The sequence below is a fragment of the Chiloscyllium plagiosum genome, chromosome 3, assembly GCF_004010195.1.
Source record: "Chiloscyllium plagiosum isolate BGI_BamShark_2017 chromosome 3, ASM401019v2, whole genome shotgun sequence".
NCBI classification, from domain to species: Eukaryota; Metazoa; Chordata; class Chondrichthyes; order Orectolobiformes; family Hemiscylliidae; genus Chiloscyllium; species Chiloscyllium plagiosum.
Genome location: NC_057712.1, coordinates 112,774,619 through 112,801,225, shown reverse-complemented (window position 1 = coordinate 112,801,225; position 26,607 = coordinate 112,774,619). Strand labels below are relative to the sequence as shown.

At 41.8% G+C, this 26,607-nt stretch overlaps 1 protein-coding gene across 1 annotated transcript in view; it reads left to right on the top strand.

Annotated features, from left to right (window-relative positions):
• Positions 1 to 26,607, top strand: part of ak9 (adenylate kinase 9) — a 269,716-nt gene that overhangs the window by 11,478 nt on the left and 231,631 nt on the right. The window contains exons 6-7 of the mRNA XM_043675331.1: positions 6,207 to 6,319; positions 21,849 to 22,025. Coding sequence (XP_043531266.1) covers positions 6,207 to 6,319; positions 21,849 to 22,025 — 290 coding nt within the window. The remainder of the gene's footprint in view (positions 1 to 6,206; positions 6,320 to 21,848; positions 22,026 to 26,607) is intronic.

Below are 26,607 nucleotides of genomic sequence, written 5' to 3'. Positions count from 1 at the left end.
AGTGGGAGAGATGCGGTGGAGGGCATCGTCGCCCATGTCGGGGGGGACATTGCGGTCCTTGAAGAAGGAGGCCATCTGGGTTGTGCGTTTTTGGAACTGGTCCTCCTGGGAGCAGATGCGGCGAAGTCGAAGGAATTGGGAGAATGGGATGGCGTTTTTATAGGGGGCAGGATGGGAGGAGGTGTAGTCCAGGTAGCTGTGGGAGTCGGTCGGTTTGTAGTATTCTATTCATATTCATATACCCATCCAACTGCCTTTTAAATGTTGCAGTTGTACCAGCCTCCACCACTTCCTCTGGCAGCTCATTCCATACTCATACCACCCTCTGCGTGAAAGAGTTGCCCCTTAGCCTCCCTTTCATATCTTTTCCCTCTCACCCTAACCATTGCCCTCCAGTTCTGGACTCCCCCACCCCAGGGAAAAGACTTTGTCTATTTATCCTATCCATGCCCCTCATAATTTTGTAAACCTCTATAAGGTTACCCCTCAGCCTCTGACGCTCCAGGGAAAACAGCCCCAGCCTGTTCAGCCTCTCCCTATAGCTCAGATCCTCCAACCCTGGCAACATCCTTGTAAATCTTTCTGAACCCTTTCAAGTTTCACAATATCTTTCCGATAGGAATGAGATCAGAATTGCATGCAATATTCCAACAGTGGCCTAACCAATGTCCTGTACATGACCTCCCAACTCCTGTACTCATACTCTGACCTATAAAGGAAAGCATACCAAACACCTTCTTTACTGTCCTATCGACCTGCGGCTCTACTTTCAAGGAGCTATGAACCTGCACTCCAAGGTATCTTTGTTCAGCAAAGATACTCCCTCGGACTTTACCATTAGGTGTATAAGTCCTGCTAAGATTTGCTTTCCCAAAATGCATCTCTTTGCATTTATCTGAATTAAACTCCATCTGCCACTTCTCAGCCCATTGGCCCATCTGATCAAGATCCTGATGTAATCTGAGGTAACCTCCTTCGCAGTCCACTACACCTCAAATTCTGGTGTCATCTGCAAACGTATTAACTGTACCTCTTATGCTCGCATCCAAATCATTTATGAAAATGACAAAAGGTAGAGGACCCAGCACCGATCCTTGTGGCACTCCACTGGTCACAGGCCTCCAGTCTGAAAAACAACCCTCCACCATCACCCTCTGTCTTCTACCTTTGAGCCTGTTCTGTATCCAAATGGCTAGTTCTCCCTTTATTCCCCAAGAGCTAATTTTGGTAACCAATCTCCCATGGGGAACCTTGTTGAACGCCTTACTGAAATCCATATAGATCACATTTACCACTATGCCCTCATCAATCCTCTTTGTTACTTCTTCAAAAACCTCAATCAAGTTTGTGAGACATGATTTCCCAAGCACAAAGCCATGTTGACTATTCTTAATCAGTCCTTGCCTTTCCAAATACATGTACGTCCTGTCCCTCAGGATTCCCTCCAACAACTTGCCCACCACCAACATCAGGCTCACTGGTCTATCGTTCCCTGGCATGTCCTTACTACCCTTCTTAAAAGAGTGCCACCACGTTAGCCAACCTCCAGTCTTCTGGCACCTTACCTGTGAATATCAATGACACAAATATCTCAGCAAGAGGCCCAGCAATCACTTCTCTAGCTTCCCACAGAGTTCTAGGGCACATCTGATCAAGTCCTGGGGAAATATTCACTTTTTTGCGTTTCAAAACATCCAGCACTTCTTCCTCTGTAACATGAACATGTTGCAAGGTGTCACCATCTATTTCACTACTTTCTATATCTTCCATATCCTTTTCGACAGTAAATACTGATGCCAAATACTCGTTTAGTATCTCCCCCATTTTCTGCGGCTCCACACAAAGGCCGCCTTGCTGATCTTTGAGGGACCCGACTCATTCCCTAGTTATCCTTTTGTCCTTAATGTATTTGTAAAAACCCTTTGGAATCTCCTTAACTCTATTTGCCAGAGCTATTTCATGTCCCCTTTTTGCCCTCCAGATTTCCCTCTTAAGTATACTCCTACTGCCTTTATATTCTTCTAAGGATTCACTCTATCTATCCTGTGCTTCCTTCTTTTTCTTAACCAAACCCTCAATTTCTTTAGTCATCCAGCATCCCCTATACCTACCAGCCTTTCCTTTCACCCTGACAGGAATATACTTTCTCTAGGATCTTGTTATCTCATTTCTGAAGGCTTCCCATTTTCCAATTGTCTCTTTACTTGCGAACATCTGCCCCCAATCAGCTTTTGAAAGTTCTTGCCCAATATCGTCAAAATTGGTCTTTCTCCAATTTAGAACTTCAACTTTTAGATTTGGCCTATCCTTTTCCATCACTATTTTAAAACGAATAGAATTATGGTCGCTGGCCCCAAGGTGCTCCCTCACTGACACCTCAGTCACCTGCCCTACCTTATTTCCCAAGAGTAGGTCAAGCTTTGCACCTTCTCTAGTAGGTACATCCACATACTGAATCAGAAAATTGTCTTGTACGCACTTAACAAATTCCTCTCAATTTAAACCTTTAACACTATGGCAGTCCCAGTCAATGTTTGCAAAGTTAAAATCCCCTACCATAACCACCCTATTATTCTTCCACATAACTGAGATCTTCTTATAAATTTGTTTCTCAATTTCCCTTGACTATTAGGGAATCTATAATACAATCCCAGTAAGGGGATCATCCCTTTCTTATTTCTCCATTCACCCAAATAACTTCTTTGGATGTATTTCCGGGAATACCCTCCCTCAGTACAGCTGTAATGCTATCCCTTATCAAAAACGCCACTCCCCCTCCTCTCTTGCCTCCCTTTTTGTCCTTCCTGTAGTATTTGTATCCTGGGACATTAAACTGCCAGCCCTGTCCATCCCTGAGCCATGTTTCTGTAATTGCTATGATATCCCAGTCTCATGTTCATAACCATGTCCTGAATTCATCTGCCTTCCCTGTTAGACCTCTTGCATTGAAATAAATGCAGTTTAATTCATCAGTCCTACCTTGTTCTCTGCTTTGTCTCTGCCTGCCCTGACTGTTTGACTCGCCTTTGTTCTCAATTGTACCAGTCTCAATTGTACCACCCTCACCTTACTGGTTTAAATCCTCCTGAGCAGTTCTAGCAAATCTCCCTGCCAGTATATTAGTCCCCTTCCAACTTAGGTGCAGTCCGAACTTCTTGTCCAGGTCACTTCTACCCCAGAAGAGCTTCCAATGATCCAAAAGTGTGAATCCTTCTCCCATTCACCAGCTCCTCAGCCATGCATTCATTTGCTCCATCCTCCTATTCCTGCCCTCACTAGCAGATATTACTACTCTCGAGGACCTCCTTTTTAAATTCCTGCCTAACTCTCTGTAATCTCCCTTCAGAATCTCAACCTTTTCCCTTCCTATGTCGTTGGTTCCAATGTGTACAATGACTTCTTGCTGGTCCCTCTCCCCCTTGAGAACATTCTGCACACTCTCTGAGACATACTTGATCCTGGCACCATAGAAGCAACACACCATTCTGATTTTTCGCTGCTGGCCTCAGAAACGTCAGCCTGTACCTTGGACTAGAGAGTCCCCTAACACAATTGATCTCTTGGAACCTGATGTACCCCTCATTGCATTAGAGCCAGTCTCAAGACCAGAAACTTGACTGTTTGTGCTACGTTCCCCTGAGAATCCATCACCCCCTACGTTTTCCAAAACAGCATACTTGTTTGAAATGGGGATAGCAAAAGAAGACTCCTGCACTAACTGCCTATCTCTCTTACCTTTCCTGGAGTTAACCACCTGTTACAAGATAACATTGGTAAGGTGGCCATTTTTGCTGGTAATTAAAAAATATAGCAGGAAATTTCCAATTATTTCCGAACAGAATTCTATTAATGAGAGAGAATAAGCAAAACTATCTGACTGCTACTGTGAAGTAAGCTGTCAAATTGCCTAATCACAGTATCTTGAAAGAGAAAGAAGGATTCTTTCACCTCTAACCTGTTGCATCTTCAAGTTTACCTTAGAAATTTACCTCCGGACTGGTCAACCATTGAAACTGTCATAGCTACTGGGAAATTTCTGCACATCTTCACTTAAACTAAAGTAATAACTGAAAATGAAATATCATATCTGCACCGAAATTGACAGCAAGTTAAATTTCATTTGGATTATTCCTGTTTTATTTTCATCTCGACATGTAGATTTATGTTTATATCGTTGAACAATGTGAATGAGAAATGGTGATTTTATCAATCTTTGGAAAATGGTGTGAGAAATAAAATAACTTTCATTTTAAATATATAAAAGCTTGCTGTTGAGTTATTTAAGCTGACTGAATCAATGTGAGGAAAAGAAAATGCACACAATCTCGGGCAAATAAAAGGAGACACTCAAAGATTATTCATGGTACTATTCATCCGCATTGTATTGAAAAGATTTACAGAGACTGAGACTAATGTTTATGGATGACACAAAGCTAGATGGAATTATCAGCTGTGTGGAGAACACCATCATTTGCAAAAAGATGGAGGACTAGTGATATTTGTTATTTGGTTAATTAGTTAATTGAGTGATTTGGTGGTGTGCTTTTGGAAAAGAAAGATGTGCATTCTTGTGGTTAGTGGTTGTAATTGGGTGATTGGGTTACTGGTTAACTTAGTGAATTTCAGAAATAACAAAAAAAAGAGCTGGTTCATGCAACCATGTTCTTGTCTCCTTAGTGAGAGAATATGTGGAGTCTACCAGTATTCTTAAAGCTTTTAGAAAGAAGTGAGTACGGCGAAGGTTTGAAATATCGTCTCTCCTTCTAGCATGATTTTGGCTTAGTCTCCACCCTTGGTCCTCCCTTGGTTTTTTGTTTGTTTTTGTCATACTATCCCGGATGTATGGAATTTGTACTAATTTGTCAATTGACTGTTGTGATCAATTGATGGTGCATTTTTAAAATAAGACAAAAAGCTGAATTCTTCAGGAGAATTGATAAATTCGTGGTGGATTAATTTTTGAAAAGGAAGCTGAATTCTTGTGTCTATGCCCAAGTGTCCTTGGAGAGAGCATGTTGTGTTTATTAGTATTCTCAGAGCTTTTAGAGATAGGTGGACACTGTGGGATGGGAGAAGGGGGCTGCTAGATTGCACCATCTCCTACTCCAACATTATTTTCATTCAGTCCCCTCTCTTGTTACCTTCCCTTCTTGATGTTTTTGTTGTCACACTGTTGCTGGTGGGCAGTGATTATTGTAATTGGTTAATTAGATGATTGTTTAATGGGTGATGAATTTCTAAAATAAAAAAAAGTGCTGGCTTCTTTTCCTATGGAGAGTTTGCTTCTTGATAGGGAATGGGTCCAGAGTGGAAAGATGGAAATTAATGTTTGTGCTAAACCATAGATTTACAATAAAAACCCTTGCAATTCAACATTTGGACATTGCTTTGTTAAATATGCTGTACCCAAGGGTTTGACTTTGATTTATTGTTGTCATATGATACAGTGAAAAGTATTGTTTTGTGTGCTATACAGGCAGATCATACCATACAACATGCAGCAGAGTAGCAGAACAGTGCAAAGTAATGTTCCTGAAGAAGGGCTTATGCCCGAAACATCGATTCTCCTGCTCCTTGGATGCTGCCTGACCTGCTGCGCTTTTCCAGCAACACATTTTTCAGCAAAATAATGTTATAGCCTCAAAGAAGTTGCGGAGAGAGAGAGATCAACATTAACATTTCAGAGGTCTATTCAAAAGTCTGAAATTAATGGGGAAGAAGCTGTTCTTGAATAGTAGGAAGTATAGATGGTGTCAATAGATGCAAGGGTGATTTGCGTGAACGACTTGGCTGTGTTCACAACTCTCTGTAGTTTCTTGCGGTCTTGGGAAGAGGAGTTGCCATTCCATGCTGTGATGCATCTAGACAGGATGCTTTCTATTGTGCATCAATAAAAATTGCTAAGATTTTTTATGCGATGGCGAATTTCCTTAGCCTCCTGCAAAAATCGAGATGTTGTTGTGCTTTCTTGACCATCGCGTCAATATGGGTGGACCAGGACAGTTTTCACTGTCATTCAGTACATTCAGGACTGGGGTAAATAGACTTTAGCTTCCAAGGATTATAGGGAGCAACAGGAATGTTTGTATTAAAGATAATCAGCCATCGTGTATTAAATAGTAACTGAAATTGAGCAGGTCTATTGCCTACTCCTGTTCCTATTTCTTATGTCATTAAGTGCTAATTAACAATACTTCTCTTTTTAGGTTATGTTTTATGTGAATTTCCTTGCCTTTCCGAGAACTACTTGAAGATTCCAGAACAAATACAACTCATAAAAAGTATAGATCTAAAGCCTGACTTTATCATTAATATCAAGGTAAAACAACTCCTACTTTATTAAATTAATCTATTGAGCAAAGTAATCCATTACATTTGTCATGGCCAAATCAGGACAGGTGAACAAACTTCTCTCTCCACTCCAATCCTGATCTTATATAATAGAGTTTGTACTTAAATGATATTGCTAATTTAGCACTTCACTGTGTATAACTGGTATAAGAAATAAGTTGTCCAGATTCTGTACATTAAAGTGGGAAGGCAACGGCCTAGTGGACTGTTAATCCAGAGACCCTAGTAATGACCTGGGTACCTAGATTTGAATCCTGACATTGCAGATGGTGAAATATGAATTCACTAGCAAAAATCTGGAATTAATAGTCTAATGGTGACCATGAATCTATTGCAGATTGTCAGAAAAACATATCTGGTACACTAATGTCCTTGAGGGAAGAAAACTACCATCCTTACCTAATCTGGCCTACATGCGGGTGACTCTTAATCCTCTGGGCAATTAGGGATGAGCGATAAATGGTGGCCTAGCAATCACACCCTCATTCCGTGAATGAGTTAAAAAAAGTTAATAGTTTTTCTTCTGAAACTCACTCGAGCAAAGATGCAGAAATTATTAACAACATGTTTAAAACATACAAATATATCCAAAAACCTACTAATGCAAAAAAAATGCATACAGCTTCCCAGAATTCAAAAACATTAGAAATTTGCAGAGTATCAAATCTTGTAACTTGGTGAAGTAAAATATATAGTCAGGAAAAAGACGTTTCACAGATTATCAAGAATCTTATTTACAGTTGAAGGATCAATTTACATAATAGTTATTGTTTCTAACTGAACAGTCATGGCTGATTGATTGCTGAAGTGTAGGCGGGAATGTGAAGTTAAGACCACAATCAGATCAGCCATTCACTTACAGCAGAGCAATCTCAAGGGATGAAATTATCTATTCCAGCTCCTAATTTATAAAATTTGTATGTTCCCTGTAGACAGTGGTGTTCATTCATTGTCGTCCCTTCAAAAACTCTCACCTTGCAACAATAAAGTATTCTGATGGATGTTTAATTTTCAAATCCTGAAGATTTCAGAAGGGGGAGGTAGTTTCTGTTGTATCTGTTAGAGACAAGAAAATCTGCAGATGTTGGAATCCAAAGTAGACAAGCAAAAGGCTGGAAGAACACAACAAGCCAGGCAGTATCAGGAGGTGGAGAAGTGGACTTTTCGAGTATAGCCCTCCTTCAGGACTGGAGGTGGGAGTAAGGAGAGCTGCGATGAAGAGAGGGGATGAAAGGATAATGGGTGGGGAGAGGGGTGGAGTGATGAGGAAGTGATAGGTAAATCCAAGTGGTGGGCATGACCAGGTTGGTTGATGGGAGGAGTCAATCTGGTTGTTATCTGGAAGGAGGGGTCACTCGGAGGGATGGAAGGGAGGAGGCAGGGCTGGAAAGGAGGTCGGGGAATGGGTGGGAAGGGTGTTTGAAATTGGATAACTCAATGTTGAATAAAAGCAAATTACTGCGGATGCTGGAATCTGAAACCAAAAGAGAAAATGCTGGAAAATCTCAGCAGGTCTGGCAGCATTTGTGAGGAGAAAAAAGAGCTGAAGTTCCGAGTCTAACTGACCTTTTGTCAAAGCTTGTTGGAGAAGAAGGAGCACATATTAAGAGCACCACTTTGGAAAGTGGCCTCATCGGAACAAATGCGGCGGAGGCGAAGGAGCTGAGAGAAAGGGATAGAGTCCCTTCAGGACGTAGGGTGAGAAGAACTGTAGTCCAGATAGCTGTGGGAGTCAGTGGGCTTGTAATGGATATTAGTGGATAGACTATTACCGGAAATGGAAACAGAAAGGTCAAGGAAAGGAAGGCAGGTGTCGGAGATGGACCAGGTGAAGGTGATGGAGGGATGGAAACTGGAAGCGAAGTTTATGAAATTCTCCAGGTCAGGACGAGAGCATGAAGCCGCACCGAAATAGTCATCGATGTACTGATAAAGCTGTTGTGGGAGGGGACCCGGGTAGGCTTGGAACAAGAAATGTTCCACATACCCCATGAAAAGGCAGGCATAGCTAGGACCCATGCGGGTACCTATTGCTACACCTTTGATTTGGAGAAAATGGGATGAGTTGAAGGAGAAGTTGTTGAGAGAGAGAACAAGTTCAGCCAGGCGGGGGAGAGTGGTGGTGGATGGAGATTGTTCAGGCCTCTTTTCGAGAAAGAAGCGAAGAGCTTTCAAGCCGTTTTGGTGTGGGATGGAGGTGTAAAGAGATTGCACACCCATGGTGAATAGAAGGTGGTTAGGGCCTGTGAATTGAAAGCTGTCAATGTGTCGCAAGGCATCAGAGGAATCCCAGATGTAGGTGGGTTAGGAGACTATGAGGTTGGAAGCTGTAGGGGGTAGGCATCCGGAGGAAATGAGATCAGTCACGGTGTTGGGATGATGGCTTGATGCTCTGTGGTGTAGTCATGCTACAGGGGGAGGTAGCAGGAGGAATCTGAGAGTTGGCACTCAGCCTCTGCGAGGTAGAGGTCAGTACGCCAGACAACAACAGCACTCCCTTGTTATCAAACCTTGTTTGATAACAAGGTTGGGGTTAGACATAAGCGAGCGAAGGGCAGAAAGTTCGGATGAAGAGAGGTTGGAATGGGTAAGAGAGGCAGAGAAATTCAGGCGGCAATGTCCCGTCGACAATTGTCAATGAAAAGATCGAGGGCAGGAAATTGTCCTGGTGGGAGTGTCCAATTAGAGGTGGAATGTTGGAGGGATGTGAAAGGATCTGTGGAGCGGGGGGAGGACTCTTGTCCAAAGAAGTGACCGCGAAGGCGAAGGCGATGGAAGAAGAGCTCAGCATCATGTTGAGCCCGGAATTCATTGAGGTGGGGACGTAAGGGTACAAAGCTGAGTCCTTTGCTTATAACAGCACGCGCAGCCTCAGAGAGGGGAAGGTCAGAGGGTATGGTGAACACACGGCAAGGGTGGGGCTGGAAGAGATGGGGTTCGAGGGATTGGGACTGTTGGAAGGTGCAGGGTGGGTGGGGGTGTGGATGAGAAGTTGAAGCTTGCGTTCCTTAACAGGAACAGGAAAAGTTTGGAGTTAAGGCGTCGAATAATACGAAGGATGAAATGAAACTGTGGACTTGGACAGCTTTGAGAGAGAGTAAGTCGGGTGCTGCTGGAGAGAGGTGTCGAGTGCTTTCGTGTGACAGCGCATGGCTTTTAGGATGCGGTGAGAACAGCAGTTGGAAAAATGTTGTATATTGTGCAAGTACCTGTAATCCTGGAGGCTGCATGCAGGGTGGAATTTGAGTTGAAATCCACATGGAGTAAGTCGGAGGAGAAGACAGTCACTGAGGAAGGAAATATGGCTGTGGAAGCGAGTCTTAGTAAATACCTTGTCTAACACTGAGAGAGAAAAGGAAAGCAGTGAAGGTGGACAGGGGGAGAGAGACAAACGAAAATCCCGTCGGAGAGAAGAGCAGTATTTCTTCAGGGTAGGCATTCCTGGAAGAGAGGTGGCAGTGGGTTAAACACTGGATAAAAGCAAATTACTGCGGATGCTGGAATCTGAAACCAAACCAGAAAATGCTGGAAAATCTCAGCAGGTCTGGCAGCATCTGTAAGGAGAGAAAAGAGCTGACGCTTCGAGTCTAACTGACCCTTTGTCAAACTCAATGTTGAGTCTTCCAGGCTGAATCAGGCCGCAAATTGGAGGAACAACACTTTATCTTCCATCCAGGCAGCTAACCTTCCTACCCATTCCCCAGACCTCCTTTCCAGCCCAGCCTCCTCCCTTCCATCCCACCAGCTGACCCTTCCTTCTCGCTACCAACCAGATTCACTCTTTCCATCGACCAATCTGATCATGCCCACCATTTGTATTTACCTATCACTACCTCACCACTCCACCCCTCTCTCCACCCATTATCCTTCCACCCCCTCTCTTTATCTGCAGCTCCCCTTACCCCCACCACCATTCCTGAAGAAGGGTTATACCTGAAACATTGACTTCTCCACCTCCTGAGGCTGCCTGGCTTCCTGTGTTCTTCCCTCCTTCTGTTTGTCTACGCTGTATCTGTGGCAGTTTCTCACTAAACAATTCTTAGTCCTAATCCAGTACAGTTTGAAGTCATAAACTAGATCCATAAAGTTATCTTTGTGAAAACTTTGTAGACTTGGCATTTTCATCATGCAGCTTATCATAGAGTCATAGAGATTTTTTTTAGATTAGATTACAGTGTGGAAACAGGCCCTTCGGCCCAACAAGTCCACACCGACCTGCCGAAGCGCAACCCACCCATACCCCTACATTTACCCATTACCTAACACTACGGACAATTTAACATGGTCAATTCACCTGACCTGCACATCTTTGGATTGTGGGAGGAAACCGGAGCACCCGGAGGAAACCCATGCAGACACGGGGAGAATGTGCAAACTCCACACAGTCAGTCGCCTGAGGCGGGAATTGAACCCGGGTCTCAGGCGCTGTGAGGCAGCAGTGCTAACCACTGTGCCACCGTGCCGCCCACTTTGATATACAGCACGGAAACAGACCCTTCGGTCCCACTCATCCATGCTGACCAGATATCCCAACCTATTCTAGTCCCATTTGCCAGTACTTGGCCCATATCCCTCTAAACCCTTCCTATTCGTATATCCATCCAGATTCCTTTTAATTGACGCAATTGTACCAGCCTCCACCACTTCCTCTGGCAGCTCATTCTGTACGTGCACCACTGTGAACAGATTGCCCCTTAGGTCCCTTTTATATCTTTCCCCTCTCACCTTAAACCTATGCCTCTAGTTCTGGACTCTCCCACCTCAGGAAAAAGACTTTGTCTGTTTACCCTATCCATTCCCCTCTTGATTTTATATGCCTCTATGAGGTCAGCTCTCAGCCTTTGATAGTTCAGGCAAAACAGTCCCAGCCTATTCAGCCTCTCCCAATCACTCAAATCCTTCAACCCTGGCAATATCTTTATAAATATTTTCTGGACCCTTTCAAGTTTCAGCATCCTTCTAATAAGAAGGAGACCAGAATTGCACACAATATTCCAAAAATGGCCTAACCAATATCCTGTACAGCGGGCAACATGACCTCCCAACACCTGTACTCAATACTCTGACCAATAAAGGAAAGCATACCAAACGCCTTCTTCACGATCCTATCTACCTGCGACTCCACTTTCAAGAGTTATGAACCTACACACCCTCGGACCTTGCTATTAAGTGTATAAATCCTGCTAAGATCTGCTTTCCCAAAATGGAGCACCTCTCATTTATCTAAATTAAATTTCATCTACCACTCGTCAGCCCATTGGCCCATCTGATCAAGATCCTATTGTAATCTGAGGTAACGTTCTTCGCAGTCCACTACTCCTCCAATTTTGGTGTCATCTGCAAACTTACTAACTATACCTCCTTTGCTCATATCCAAATCATTTATATAAGAAGTGAAAAGTAGCGGACCCAGCACCACTCCTTGTGGCACTCCATTGGTCACAAGCCTCCAGTCTGAAAAACAATCCTCTACCACCACCCTCTCTCTTCTACCTTCAAGCCAGTTCTGTATATTCTCTGAAAATGCACATTATAATAAGCTTTGCTTTTAAAAGTGTTTAAAATGATAATTATGTCATTATATTTGATAATTTCTTTTAGATTTGAGAGACATCAAGGTATATGGGGATGAAACAGAAATATTGCTCTGAGATAGAGAACCAGCCATAATACTATTGAATGGAAGGTCAGGTTTAATGGTCCAAAAGGACTACACATACTTCTCGTTTCTGTTTCCATGTTTTTCATCCTCATTTGCTGCTCATTACAATTTACACTGTCCCATCCAACCATTATCTTTGAGTTTGTTGAACCACATTAATTCCTGGTGCCTGAATTCAACCAAATTTAACTCAAACTTAAACAAAAATTGTTGGAGAAACTCAGCAGAAACTCAGCATCTGTGGAGAAAGCAGAGTTAACCTTTCTTCAGAACTAGCTAGTAATATGCTGAAGACAGAGGATTGGGATGGGGAGTTCAAAGGAGTAAGCGGTAGGTAAGGACAGAGCCCAGTGGGAGAGAAAGACAGACAAAGGGATACATAATGGTAAGCTAAAGAGACAGAAAAGGTGATAATGGGAACCATAGTAGATGAAAATGGAATGGTTATGCTGAAAGCACATTGTACATTAATTATCTGGATGAGTGGCAGATGGAATGTAACATGTGAAAGTGTTGAAAGAAGAATAGAGGCACAGGCTATTTTATAAATGAGGAAAAACGTTGGAAATTTGAAGCACAAAGGAACGTAGGAGTCTTACCTTCAGGATTCTGTTACAGTTAACATGCAATTTAGGTGTCAGGAAGGCAAATTCAGTGTGAGCATTATTTCAAGAGGGGTAGAATACTAGAGCAGAGTTGTATTGCTGAGATTGTATAAGGTTCTGGTCAGACTGCATTTGGAATATTGTGAGCAGTTTTGGATCCATATCTAAGGAAGGTTGTGCTGGTGTTGGAGGGGATCCAGACCAGATGTCCAGGAATAATCCTGGGGATGAAGGAACTTGTCATGAGGAGCGGTTGAGGACTCTGGATCTGCACTCGATAGTTTAGAAGGATGAGGAGAGAACTGATTGAAACCTACAGAATTCTGAGTAGCCTGGATAGAGTGGACGTGGAGAAGATGTTTCCACACCTTCCCCTTCACCTCTGTCCAAGGCCCCGAAGGATCCTTCTACATCCAACAGAAATTTACCTGTACCTCCATCAATGTCATCTACTGTATTCATTGCACCTGATGTGGTCTCCTCTGCATCAGGGAGACCGGATGCCGACTTGCAGATCATTTCAGAGAACATCTGTGGGTCACCCACACCAACCAACCCCACCGCCCCATGGCTGAGCACTTCAAGCCCCCCCTCTCCACTCTGCCAAGGACATGCAGGTCCTGGGCCTCTTCCATTACCAAACCCTTACCACCCAACGCCTAGAGGCAGAAAGCCTCATCTTCCACCTTGGGATTCTGTAACCACACTGGTTCATTGTGGATTTCACCAGTTGCCTCATTTCCCCTCCCCCCACATTATCCCAGTCCGCCTACAAGCCTCATTCCAATGAAGGGCTTATACCTGAGACATTGATTCTCCTGTTGCTCTGATGCTTCCTGACCTGCTATGTTTTTCCAACACCACACTCGCGTCTATAACTTAATTAGACAAGAATTAAAGCATGTGGATTAGAAGCAGCTGATTGATGGTAAATCCACATTTGTCAAGTGGGAATCTTTTAAAGATCAGTTGATTAGAGTGCAGATCAGGTATGTTCCTGTGGAAATGAAGCACAGGAATGGCAGCATTCACGAACCTTGGATGACAAGGGAAAGTATCAGCTTGGTCAAAAAAAAAGAAGCATACCTAACATCTAAGAATATGAAGGAAGTAGGAAAGAACTCAAATGGGGAGTTGGGAGCGCTAAAAAGGGCCACAAAATATTCTTGGCCAGCAGGGTTCAGGAGAATCCCAAGGTAGTTTGTACATATATTAGGAGCAGAAGTGTAGCTAGGGAAAGAGTAAGCTCACTCAAGGATAAAGAAAAGAGGTTACGTGTGAAGTCAGAGGAAATGGGTGAGGTCCTTAATGAGTACTTTACATTGGTATTTGCCAAAGAGAGGGATGTGAGGGAAGCTGAGATTAGGGAAAGGTGTATGAATACTCTCAGGCAGGTCAATATAATGAAGGAGGACATGTTGTGTATTCAGAAATGCATTAAGGTGGACATGTCTCCAGGGCCAGATGGGATCTCAGAGGGGAGAAAAGAACAGGGAATGACATCACCACAGGAAATGACGTCACCAATCCAAGGAAACCTAAACACATCAATAGAAAGCGGGTCACTAACACTAGTGCTTCACCAGAGGCTCATTGATAGTGTTGTCTAGTATGGTGACGAAATGTTTGAAAACGAACCTCTACAAATCTCCTCAATACCCATGAAGTGAGGAGCATTGTCAAAGGATATGGCATAGATAGATTGCAGATTTAGGTAGAGAATTGGCAGTTGGAGTTTAGTCTGGACAAATGTGAGAAAATGCATTTTGGAAGGTCAAATTCTGGTGCAAATTATACAATAAATGGCAGAACTCTTAGGAGCATTGACATACAGAAGGATTTGAATGTACAGGACCCCAAATCCCTGAAAATGACAACACAGGTGGATTAGGTGGTCAAGACGCATGTTTGCCTTCATTAGCTTCAATGGCTTCAAATATAAAAGTTGACAAGTTAGGTTATAGCTATATAAAACTTTAGTGAGGCCACATTTGGAATATTGCGATCAGTTCTAATTGCCACGCTACCAGAAGGATGTGGATGCTTTGGAAAGGGCGCAGAGAAGGTTTAGCAGGATGTTGCCCAGCCTGAAGGGTTTTAGTTATGAGGACAGGTTGAGTAAACTTGGATTGTTTTCACTGGAAAGATGTAGGCTGAGGGGCAACCTGATAGAGGTCTACAAAGTTATGAGAGGCATAGATTTGGTGGATAATCAGAGGCTTTTTCCCAGGGTTGAAAGGTCAAGTACAAGAGGGCAAGGTGAGAGGGGAAGGTTTAGTGGAGAAGTTCAGGGAAAATCTTTCACACAGAGGTTAGTGGGTGCCTGGAATGCACTGCCATTGGGGGTGATGAAAACAGGCACATTAGCATTATTTAAGGCAAATCCTGATAGACACATGAATGCTGGTGAATAGAGGGATAGAAATTGCATATCGGCAATAAGTAGAAACTCTAACTAAGAATTAGGAATTGGTGTAGGCTTGGTGGGCCAAAGGGCCTGTTCCTGTGCTGTATTGTATTGAATAACTGCAAACCAGCCACTCTGTAGTGGAAGAACAAGAAGACAGCAACAATGAAAAAAAACTTATTCGCTGTCATGCACACAGCCCCCAGATCAGATACTGACAGGAGACTAGTTAGAGCATTACTTAAAGACAGGAATCTGCACATGATTAGACACATCCCATGATCTGCATTATGGCAGGGGGGGAAGAGTAGCACATGTGCTGGTGTCACAAATGGGTTCTACTGAAGAAATTGCATGAACACGTTGATGGACCAGGCTATAGCTGTTGACTGATGCTATATATAACAAAATGCTTAGTACATGAGTAAATCTGACAGAAAACCTATTTATCAATGACACAGTGTTTAAGGAGACAAACACCAACTTTGCACAAGACTTTCCAAAAAGGGTAGGGCCCAGATTTTTCAGTTTATTGGTCATGCAGCAGCAGCATTACAATCGTAAATTCAGTCATATCATAGCAAGTGATGGCTGGTGTCTCAGCTTCCATTGCAGCATTACCGGAAGCCATCTATTGTCTTATAAAATTTTGGTTTGACTTTAATTTTAATTGTTAAGACCTAAGTTGATCTCAATTATAGTCTGAGTTTGAGAGAATCAGTCTAAAATTTTACTGTCTGCAAAGAAGACCCTGAGCTTCCACTTGCCTGGCACTTTAACACACCCCCTATTCCCTGGCCAACACCTCTGTCTCAGGCTTGCTACAGTGTTCCACAAAGTTCACTTGGAGACCTTGCAGCCTTCTGGACTCAATATCGAGTTTAATAACTTTAGGGCTTGAGCTCTCGCATGTCCTTACCCTAACCCCCACACATCAGGCCTTTTATCACATAGACTGCTATTGCACAAATAACCCATTGTTAGCCGCTAACAGTCCCCATTAATAGCTATTCACCCTCCTAGCCACATCATTATCTACTCCTTTGTCTGTCCAACTCTTCTTCTCTCTCTTTGGGCTCTATCCTCACCTATTGTATACTCTTCCTCCCCCCCCCCCCCACCCACCCTCTCTTCTGCATATAAACTGGCATTTTCCTAGCTGTCATCAGTTCTGAGGAAGGGTTACTCAACCCAAAATGTTAACTCTGATTTCTCTCTGCAAGTACTGCCAGACCTGCTGAGTTTTTCCTGCCATTTCTCTTTTCTGTTTAGAATTTTACTGGTCCTGATTCACTATAAGACTCTTTCCAGGATGTCTGATGTCAACTGTTGCCATTCTTGATGGCAATGTCTTTACCAACCAGAGTTTACTTCACAACCAGTCGTTACTATATAACAGTATCAATATTGTTTTCCCCTTCATTGCTATTCTTGCCATTTTGTGCCCTTGTCACGCTAAGTTCTTCTTCCAGATATTGCTCAGCATAGAAAGTTCATCAGTTGGGGGAGAGGGTACGGGTGTGGCACATGGTCATCATGTTGTGGAGTTGAAGGCACATACTGTACCTTTAAGAGGGAGTGAAAATTGAAAAGCTGGCAAGCACCTGTCATGTGACTAAATGCAAGCACAGAGTGTACTGAATAATTTGAAGATGTAACATTTGAGATGTAGCTTGGGCAATGTGTTGTTTTCACAGCCATTCGAATTCAACCAATCAGTTTAAATTATGCCGTAAGATACTAAAATCCAAACAAATTTGAATTTTACAGTTCTGACAACATCAAACTAATGAGATGATTTGATGTTTTGGGGTATAAAAGCACGCATTTTGGACAGTTAGCCGGAGAAAGAACATCTTCTGCCATTGACTGATTGCTTTCAAAAACATGCTCTCTGAAAGGTACCTTTATCATACGAAACATCTTTGCAGCAGAAGACTGAAGACAACACAGGGAAAATCTGCAGAGGAGGATCAATCCAGCTAGCTAGTTTTGAAACTTGACTTTTTTTGTAAATTTAATAAGGGGCTTCATTGGTTCAGTATATTGTGAAGAGTGGGAAGTAGATAAATTGTTAAGCCCAAGGAGGCTTACAATGTAGATAGTTGTTGTTTAATGTTTTCTTTTGGAGTTAAAGAATAAATTGTTAATTTTTTTTTAGTTAGTAGAATTTGGGTAGTTCTCTGTCATTCATACTTTAACAGATTACAAGACGAGGTGAACTTTTCTGTATGTCTGGTTTAAATTAGCAGAAGGGTTTATCCTGTGTCATAATAATCAGCAAGGTGTTTCCTTGCCCACTTTCAGCCTAATGCCTTAGAATATCACAGGATCAAGAGTCAATTTTCTTGGGCAGCTCCCACCCACTGTATACCACAGCGTTGCCAACTCTGCTGAGTCTGTCCTGTTGGTGGGACAGAACATGCACAGGGCTGGTAATGGTGTTGTCTGGAACATTGTCAGTAAGGCATGAATTATTTTATAGGGAAGGCACCTGTAGTAGCAGTAATGATAATATGATTAATATTTACTTTAAATTTATAGGAAAGAAGATTAGGTCCAAAGCTAGTATTTTAAGCTTAAATAAGAGCAGTTTTGAGTGCATGAAACCAGAGCTAGCTAAATTGAACTACCACATTGGTTTAAGGGATAAGTCAAGAGAGAAGCAATGACAAACTTTGAAGGTGATATTTCCAAATACACAGGTTAAATACATTGCAGAAAGAAAGAAAAAAAATTCAAAGGGAGGACCCACCATCTTAAATGCTTAAATCAAAAAAATCAAAGTTAATATCAAATATAAAGGAAAATGAATAATTACACCCAGACGGCTGGCAATTCAGAAGATTGGTCAGAATATTAAAAAGATGCAAAGAATTACACAATTATTAATAAGATGGGAAATTAGAGTTGAAGAGAAACTTATAGAAATATAAAAGCAGATACTGAGAGTTTGTATAAATATTTAAAAAGATAAAAATTAACAAAATGAACATTGATCCTATAACAAGCGTCTCTCAAGAGTTAATGATGGATAATAAGGAGATACAGATTAATTGAACAGGTTTTTGCCTTGACCTTTAATAGACAGAATGCAAATAACATCTAGAAATGGTTGCAAATCAGGAAATAGAATGGAGGGCAGGACTCAAGAAAATTACAACCACCAGGGAAATGGTACCAAGCAAACTGTTGGAATTGTGAGCTGCCAAATCCCCAGGTTTGATGAACTTCATCCTGACGTTTTAAAATCTCCTGGCTATTGAGATTATTGATGTATTGTTTACGGTTTTCCAAAATTCCTTAGATTTGAGAATGTTCCATTTGATTGGATATTGGCAAATATAATTCCTTCATTCAAAAAGGGGGGAGAAAAGATGATATTGCAGGGCACTTTAGAAATATTTAAGGTAAGCAGGCAGAATCGACATGGCTTTCTGAAAGAGAAGTTAGGTTTAACCAATTAATTGGATTCTTTTATAAATTAACATACACTGTGGATAATGTGGAACAGTGCATGTATTGTATATTGATTTCCAGAAGGTGTTAACTAAATCTTTGCAGAAAATAAGAGGTTGTTATGTAAGAAGTAACATATTGGCATGGGTAGAAAAGTGATATTTAGATAATCATCCCAACAAGTCCACACCGACCCTCCGAAGAGAAACCAACCCCCCCTATATTTACCCCTGATAAATCCACCTAATACTATGGGCAATTTAGCACGGCTAATTCACCTAACCTGCACATCTTTTGGACTGTGGGAGGAAACTGGAGTACCCGGAGGAAACCCACGCAGACACGGGGAGAATGTGCAAACTCCACACAGACAGTTGCCCGAGGAGGGAATTAAACCCGGGTCCCTGGCACTGTGATTCAGTGCTAACCACTCAGCCACCTTAGTTATCAGGCACCAGTAGGCATAGATGGTCATTTTTAGATTGGCAAGTATATAATGAATGGTGTGTCACAAAGGTGAGAACCGATGCTTCAACGTTTTGAACAATTTATAGAAAAGCCTTGGATAAATGGACTGAAAGTACTGTTGCAAAATTCAAGACATTGATAAGGAACTATTTTTCTCACAAAGCATTGTGAGTCTTTGGAATCTTTTTCCTTGAAATATAGTGGAAGCAGAATCTTTGAATATTTTTAAGGTGGGATATTTTGATTATCAGAAGGGTAGGCAGGAATCTGGAGTAACCAGATCAACCATGATCTGAATGGTGAACCAGGCTTGAGGAGTTGAGTGGTTTACTCATGCTTTTGATTTGTATGTTAACATATCTACTATTACTCATGGGAGCATAGGAAATATTCCTAGCAAAATGTGAAGATGAGGAAATAGGCCATTAATTCCAGTTAGCAAAATTGCTGAATAGTTTGCTGTTAGCCTTGGAAAAACAACCTCTCCAATAATGTCAAATGCTGTTGGATTTGCATTGTAAACAAGAATGAGTTGTACCAGAAAAACTTAAGTTTGCTTTTCTATGTCATAAAGAACTCATTATTGAAGTAATCGACATGAAGGCCTACCTTGGAGGCCCAAAAGTAAACAATTAGAACAGTAGTCTCAGTACATTATTCTGAGATAATTTTTAATTTGCTTGTATATTCACCCATCTCCTTTCTCTGTCCTCTTTCTGTCTCTCAATCTACCTTTATTTCTGTCTATTTTAAGTTGAGTCAGTAATTCATCATATGAACAACTCTGTCATTTGTTCTATTTGTTTCTCAATTAGGGTCATAAAGTCATAGAGCTGTACAGCATGGAAACATACCCTTCAGTCCAACCCGTTATCCCAACCCTATTCTAGTCCTACCTGCCAGCACCCAGCCTATATCCCTCCAAACCTTTTCCATTCATATACCCATCCAGGTGCCTTTTAAATGTTGCAATTGTACCAGTCTTCACCACTTGCTCTGGCAGCTCAATCCATACACGTACCACCCTCTGCATGAAAAAGTTGCCCCTTAGGTCCCTTTTATATCTTTCCCCTCTCACCTTAAACCTATGCCCTCTAGTCCTGGACTCCCCCAACCCAGGGAAAAGACTTTGTCTATTTATCATATCCATGCCCCTCATAATTTTACAAATCTCGATAAGGTCACCCCTCAGCCTCCAATGCTCCAGGGAAAACAGTCCCAGCCTGTTCAGCCTCTCCCTATAGTTCAAATCCTCCAACCCTTGTAAATCTTTTCTGAACTCTTTCAAGTTTCACAACATCTTTCCGATAGGAAGGAGACCAGAATTGCATGCAATATTCCAACAGTGGCCTAACCAATGTCCTGTACAGCCGCAACATGACCTCCCAACTCCTGTACTCAATACTCTGACCAATAAAGAAAAGCATACCAAATGCCTTCTTCACGATCCTATCTACCTGCGACTCCACTTTCAAGGAGCTATGAACCTGCCCTCCAAGGTCTCTTTGTTCAGCAACACTCCCTAGAATCTAACCATTAAGTGTATAAGTCCTGCTAAGATTTGCTTTTCCAAAATGCAGCACCTTGCATTTATCTGAATTAAACTCCATGTGCCACTTCTCAGCCCATTGGCCCATCTGATCAAGATCCTGTTGTAATCTGAGGTAACCTTCTTGGCTGTCCACTACACCTCCAATTTTGGTGTCATCTGCAAACTTATTAACTGTACCTCTAATGTTCACATCCAAATCATTTATATAAATGATGAAAAATAGCGGACCCAGCACCAATCCTTGTGGCACTTCACTGGTCACAGGCCTCCAGTCTGAAAAACAACCCTCCACCACCACCCTCTCTCTTCTACCTTTGAGCCAGTTCTGTATCCAAATTGCTAGTTCTCCCTTTATTTCGAGAGATCTAACCTTGCTAGCCAGTCTCCTATGGTGAATCTTGTCACTGAATTCCTTATAGATCACATCTACTGCTCTGCCCTCCTCAATCCTCTTTGTTACTTCTTCAAAAAACTCAATCAAGTTTGTGAGACATGATTTCCCATGCATAAAGCCATGTTGACTGTCCTTAATCAGTCCTTGCCTTTCCAAATACATGTACATCCTGTCCCTCAGGATTCCCTCCAACAACTTGCCCACCACCAAGGTCAAGCTCACTGGTCTATAGTTCCCTGGCTTGTCCTTACCACCCTTCTTAGAGTGCCACCACGTTAGCCAACCTCCAGTCTTCTGGCACCTCACCTGTGACTATCGATGATACAAATATCTCAGCAAGAGGCCCAGCAATCACTTCTCTAGCTTGCCACAGGGTACATCTGATCAGGTCCTGGGGATTTATCCACCTTTATGCGTTTCAAGGCATCTAGCACTTCCTCCTCTGTAAAAAAGACATTTTTCAAGATGTTACATCTATTTCCCCACATTCTATATCTTCCATGTCCTTTTTCACTGTAAATACATCTTAAATTTAATTGGTTGAGTCTGTCCTGAAATTTCATTGGTTAAGAAATAGACAATTAGACCTGATGTTCAGTGACATCCAGATGCCCCATTGACCTGATTACTTCATTGTCCATTTGTATTTCTGTAACTTGCAGTACAAAAGTTATATGACCTAACGGCTTCTGCAATTTCTGGAATGTGGAAATCATTACAGTTCTAACAAAAATTCTAAATATGGCTAATACAATGCATGAAAGAATTAAATATGGATATGAATTGTGTATTTTGATTAAATTTCAGTAATAATAACTTCTATGGTCATACCAATGAGAAAAAAGTGAATTTGAATATTTGCACTATGATCAAATACATAAAAGTCAGAAGGTTAAACAATATTTTGCAGGGAAATAATTTCAAGACATTTCTTTTAAATTTATTAATAGTGTCCCGATTATGACTTGTGTGAACGAGTGTCTGGACAACGTCAAGATCCTGTCACGGGAAACGTATACCAGCAAGAACAGTGGAACCCAGACAAAGGAGATGTAGATAAAGCCAAAGCAAAACCTGAGGAAGAAGAGACTGAAGAAGAGGAGGAATCAGTTGAGGAGCTTGAAGAAGTAAGCGTTTAATTTCCTCTCTCAATTCCTGCGTTATTACAATAATAATCTGAAAATTTAAGTTGTGATTTTATGTTCCTGATAGGAGCATCTAAATGAGATATAACTCAAATTCTCCAATCCACAGTTCTCGTGAATGTGACTTCCAGCAGGCAATGCTGGATTCCAGAAATGACATATCTAACTGTTTAGAAGTAACTATGTGAGGTTGCAGTTATGTTTCCAAGATGATTTCCTTGAATTGAAATAACCTCTTAACACCAGGAGCTTATTACTATAAGACCATAAGAAATTGGAACAGAAAGATGCTATTAGGCCCTTCAAACATGCTCCACGATTCAGTGGAATTATGGCAAACCCGACAGTCCTCATAACCACTTTCCTGTCCTTTTCCTATTACCCTTGATTCTCCTACTGATCAAGAATCAGTCTATTTTAGCCTCAAAGGTATGCAATGACTCTTCCCCACAGCTCTCTGTGGCAAGGCATCCAAGGACTGACAATCCTCTGAGAAAAGAAATTCCCCGATCTCCATCATAAATTGGGGTCCCCTTATCCTGAGACTATGGCGTCTGGTTCTAGACTTGCCCATGAAGCAAAGCATGCATTTACTCAGCCAAGCTCCTTAAGAACCCTATATGTTTCAATGAGATCACCTCTTATTCTTTTAAACTTCAGTGAGTAAAGTCCCAACTTACTTAGTCTTTGCTCAGAAGACAATCCCTCCATACCAGGAATCATTCAACTGAACCTTCTCTGCTTCCGTAAATAAGTGGACCAAAACTGAACACAGTACTCTAGATACAATCTCACCACTTCCTTGTACAGTTGCAGTATGACCTCCTTACTCTTATCCTCCCACCCTCTTGAAATAATGGCCAACATTCCATTAGCCTTCCTGATTACCTGCTAGCTTTCTGTGTTTCATGCACAAGTATGCTGAAGTCACTTTGTGTTAGGGAGTCATAGAGTCATTTAGCATGGAAACAGACCCTTCATTCCAACCCATTGATACCAATCAAGTTTCCCAAAATAAACAACCCCATTTGCCTGCGTTTAGCGCATAACCTTCTAAAATTGCAAAGGTTTGCTCGCTGAGCTGGAAGGTTCATTTTCAGACGTTTCGTCACCATACTAGCTAACATCTTCAGTGAGTCTCTGGATGAAACGTCTGAAAATGAACCTTCCAGCTTAGTGAGCAAACTTTTGCAATTTTAAGAGCCATTTCTCTCATTTTTAATTTAATCAATCCCGAATCACCGAAATTAAATGAATTGTCTCACCTGCATTTTATTTAAAGATCTAGGACACTAACCTGCAAGTGTTTAAATCTGCTGGGATTTTTCGTACCCCCAAATCCGTTCAAATCTGTCCAAACCAGTTCAAATCCTGGACCCGAACCCCCAAACTGTTACGACACAGGTTAAACCCTCCTGCTTAATTTAAAACCAGCAACTGTGCAGTAATCTCTAACCTATCTTTTACCTTCCCTTCTATAATACTAATCCGATAAAACTCCCAATTAAGATTTACAAAACAACATTTCTTATCTCAAAACCAGGCAGCTGTAGGTTATTGTCTTCGGAACTTCCTGCATCATCTTTTATCCTTGTTAGGAATTTCTGCGTCACAGATTACTGATCAAAAATGTACTTTTAAGAGAGATGTTTTTTCAAGCAGTTTGGTACATGCTAGGATTGACAGTTCACCTCTCAACTGTTCAAATGTTCTCCCGTCTTATACCCCAGAGCATCAGATTGTGTCATGTGAGCAAACTTACATCCAGAACTTCAACCTGAGCTAAAATCTTCTCAAAACTCGCTAATTGCAAAAGAGGTTCTGGATTTTAAGGTGAATCTCAAATTTGCCAAGAAGGGAAGAAAAAGAACATACTTTTAGAATTAGCAAATAAGTTAGATTTGGGTTTAACCAAGGACAAAAGTAAAGCTGAAATTGTAAAGGGGTTACTCAAACACTTAGGTATGTCAGAGAAACAGACAAGTGCAGTAGAGGTAGAAAAATGTAAATTACAATTGAAGAAAATGGAGTTAGAAGATGGAGAGAGAAAAAAGAGAGAGGGAGAGAGAAAGGGAAAGGAAACTTAGTTAGCAAAGTGAAGTTAATAGGATGGAGATTAAAAGAGAAGGTAGTGAGATATATATATATATATATATATATTAACATAAAAACTCTGCCACATTTTGATGAGAAAGATGTTGAAGCTTTCTTTATTTCATTTGAAAAATTGGCTAGGCAGATGGAGTGGTCCGAGGATTTATGGGTAATGCTAGTTCAGGCTAAATTGGTAGGCAGAGCTAGTGAGGTATTTGCCGCATTGTCAGAAGAGGTGTCAAAAGATTATGAGGAGGTTAAACAGGCTATTTTAAATGCTTATGAATTGGTACCAGAAATGTATAGACAGTGGTTCAGAAACACAAAGAAGGAACCATGTCAGACTTACGTTGAGTTCAAAGGATTTAAACATAGTCACTTTGATGGATGAGTGCGTGCTTTGAAAATAGATTGGACATTTGAGGCTTTCTTAGAGAGATTATTCTGCTGGAAGAATTTAAAAACTCACTTCCAGAGATGGTACGAATTCATGTGGAAAAACAGAAAGTTCAGGAAGTGAAAAGGGCAGCAGAGTTAGCAGATACATACATGCTGGTGCATAAGACAAGCTTCCACCCAGAATTTCGTCCTGTGAGGGATGGAAGTTGAGAGAAGGGGAGATCTTACAGTACTGAACCAAGAGTAGAGAACACTGGAAAGAATTTACCACAGGATAAAAAAGAAGCTCAAGAGGGTGGAAAGGAGGTGAAAGACCTCAGGTATTCCCACTGTGGTAAAGTGGGACACATAAAGTCACAGTGCTAGTCATTAAAGAAAGGCACTGTGGGAAAAGATGTGGTAAAAGAAGCTAAGCCAGTGGCATTAGTGAAGGTAGTAAAGGAGACCCCAAGAAGAGCCGAGGAGCTGCAGGAGAGTGTGCAGCCTAGGAGTTAGCACCTGATCTCTACAAAGAATTCACCTCTGTGGGTAAAGTTTACTCACAAAGAACTGAGGGAGAAAGACAAGAAGCTATAATTTTGAGAGATACAGGATCTAACCAGTCGCTAATTGTAAAGGATGAGCGAATATGCACCCTTTCTGATCTGTTACCCAAGAGTATGGTAATTTGTGGAATAGATGGACAGAAATTTAGCGTTCCCCTATGTAAAATCAGGTTAGAGTGCCAATTTCAGACTGGGGAAGTTACAATGGGAGTGATTGACAGAGTATCAGTTCCAGGAATTCAGTTTGATCTTGGGAATAATTTGGCAGGATCCAAGCTAGGAGTGACACACCATATTATGGAGAAGCCCAAGGAAGACCAAGAAACTGAGGAGTTAAAACAGAAGTATCCTGGTATTTTCCCAGACTGTGTAGTAACCAGATCCCACTATCAAGTCTCAGCACGAAGTGAAAAAGTAAAGAGAAAGCTGAAGGAGTTGAGGTTCAGTTAGCGGAAAGCCAGTTTGATGTAATGGTGCAGGAAAACCCTGAACAGGCAGAGGATCAGACAGAAGTGTTTACTCCTGAAAGGCGACGGAACTTGCAACAGCAAGACAATAAGATAAAAGTTATATATGTGGATGCGTACTCTGAAAAGGAGGCAGAGAATATTCCAGAGGGTTATTATCTGAAAGATAGAATCCTCAGACGGAAATAGAGACCACGGCACATTAATGCACTGGAGAAATGGGCTGAAGTACACTAGATTGTGTTGCTGGTAGCATATAGAAGTGTTATGGGTAGCACATGAACTACCTGGAGGAGGTCACTTAGAGGTACAAAAACTCAAGACTAAGGTACAAAAACATTTTTATTGGCCTGGAATGCACAAGAATGTAGTTAACTTTTGCCGTACGTGTCATACATGCTAAATGGTAGGTATGCGACAGGCCGTAATAAATCCAGCACCTTTGTTGCCAATTCCCATATTTGAAGAATCTTTCACATGGGTTATAATTGATTGTATAGGTCCCCTCCCGAGAACCAGATGTGAGAACCAGTACTTGTTATCCATAATGGGTGTGTCTACCAGATTTCCTGAGGCAATTCCATTATGGAGTATCATAGAGTTATAGAGATATACAGCATGGAAACAGACCCTTCAGTCCAACCCATCCGTGCCGACCAGATATCCCAGCCCAATCTAGTCCCACCTGCCAGCACCAGGCCCATATCCCTCCAAATCCTTCCTATTCATATACCCATTCAAATGCCTCTTAAATGTTGCAATTGTACCATCCTCCATCACTTCCTCTGGCAGCTCATTCCATACTCGTACCACCCTCTGCGTGAAAAAGTTGCCCCTTAAGTTTCTTTTATACCTTTCCCCTCTCACCCTAAACCTATGCCCTCTAGTTCTGGACTCCCTGACTCCAGGGAAAGGACTTTGTCTGTTTATCCTATCCATGCCCCTCATAATTTTGTAAACCTCTATAAGGTCACCCCTCAGCCTCCGACGCTCCAGGGAAAACAGCCCCAGCCTGTTCAGCCTCTCCCTATAGCTCAAATCCTCCAACCCTGGCAACAT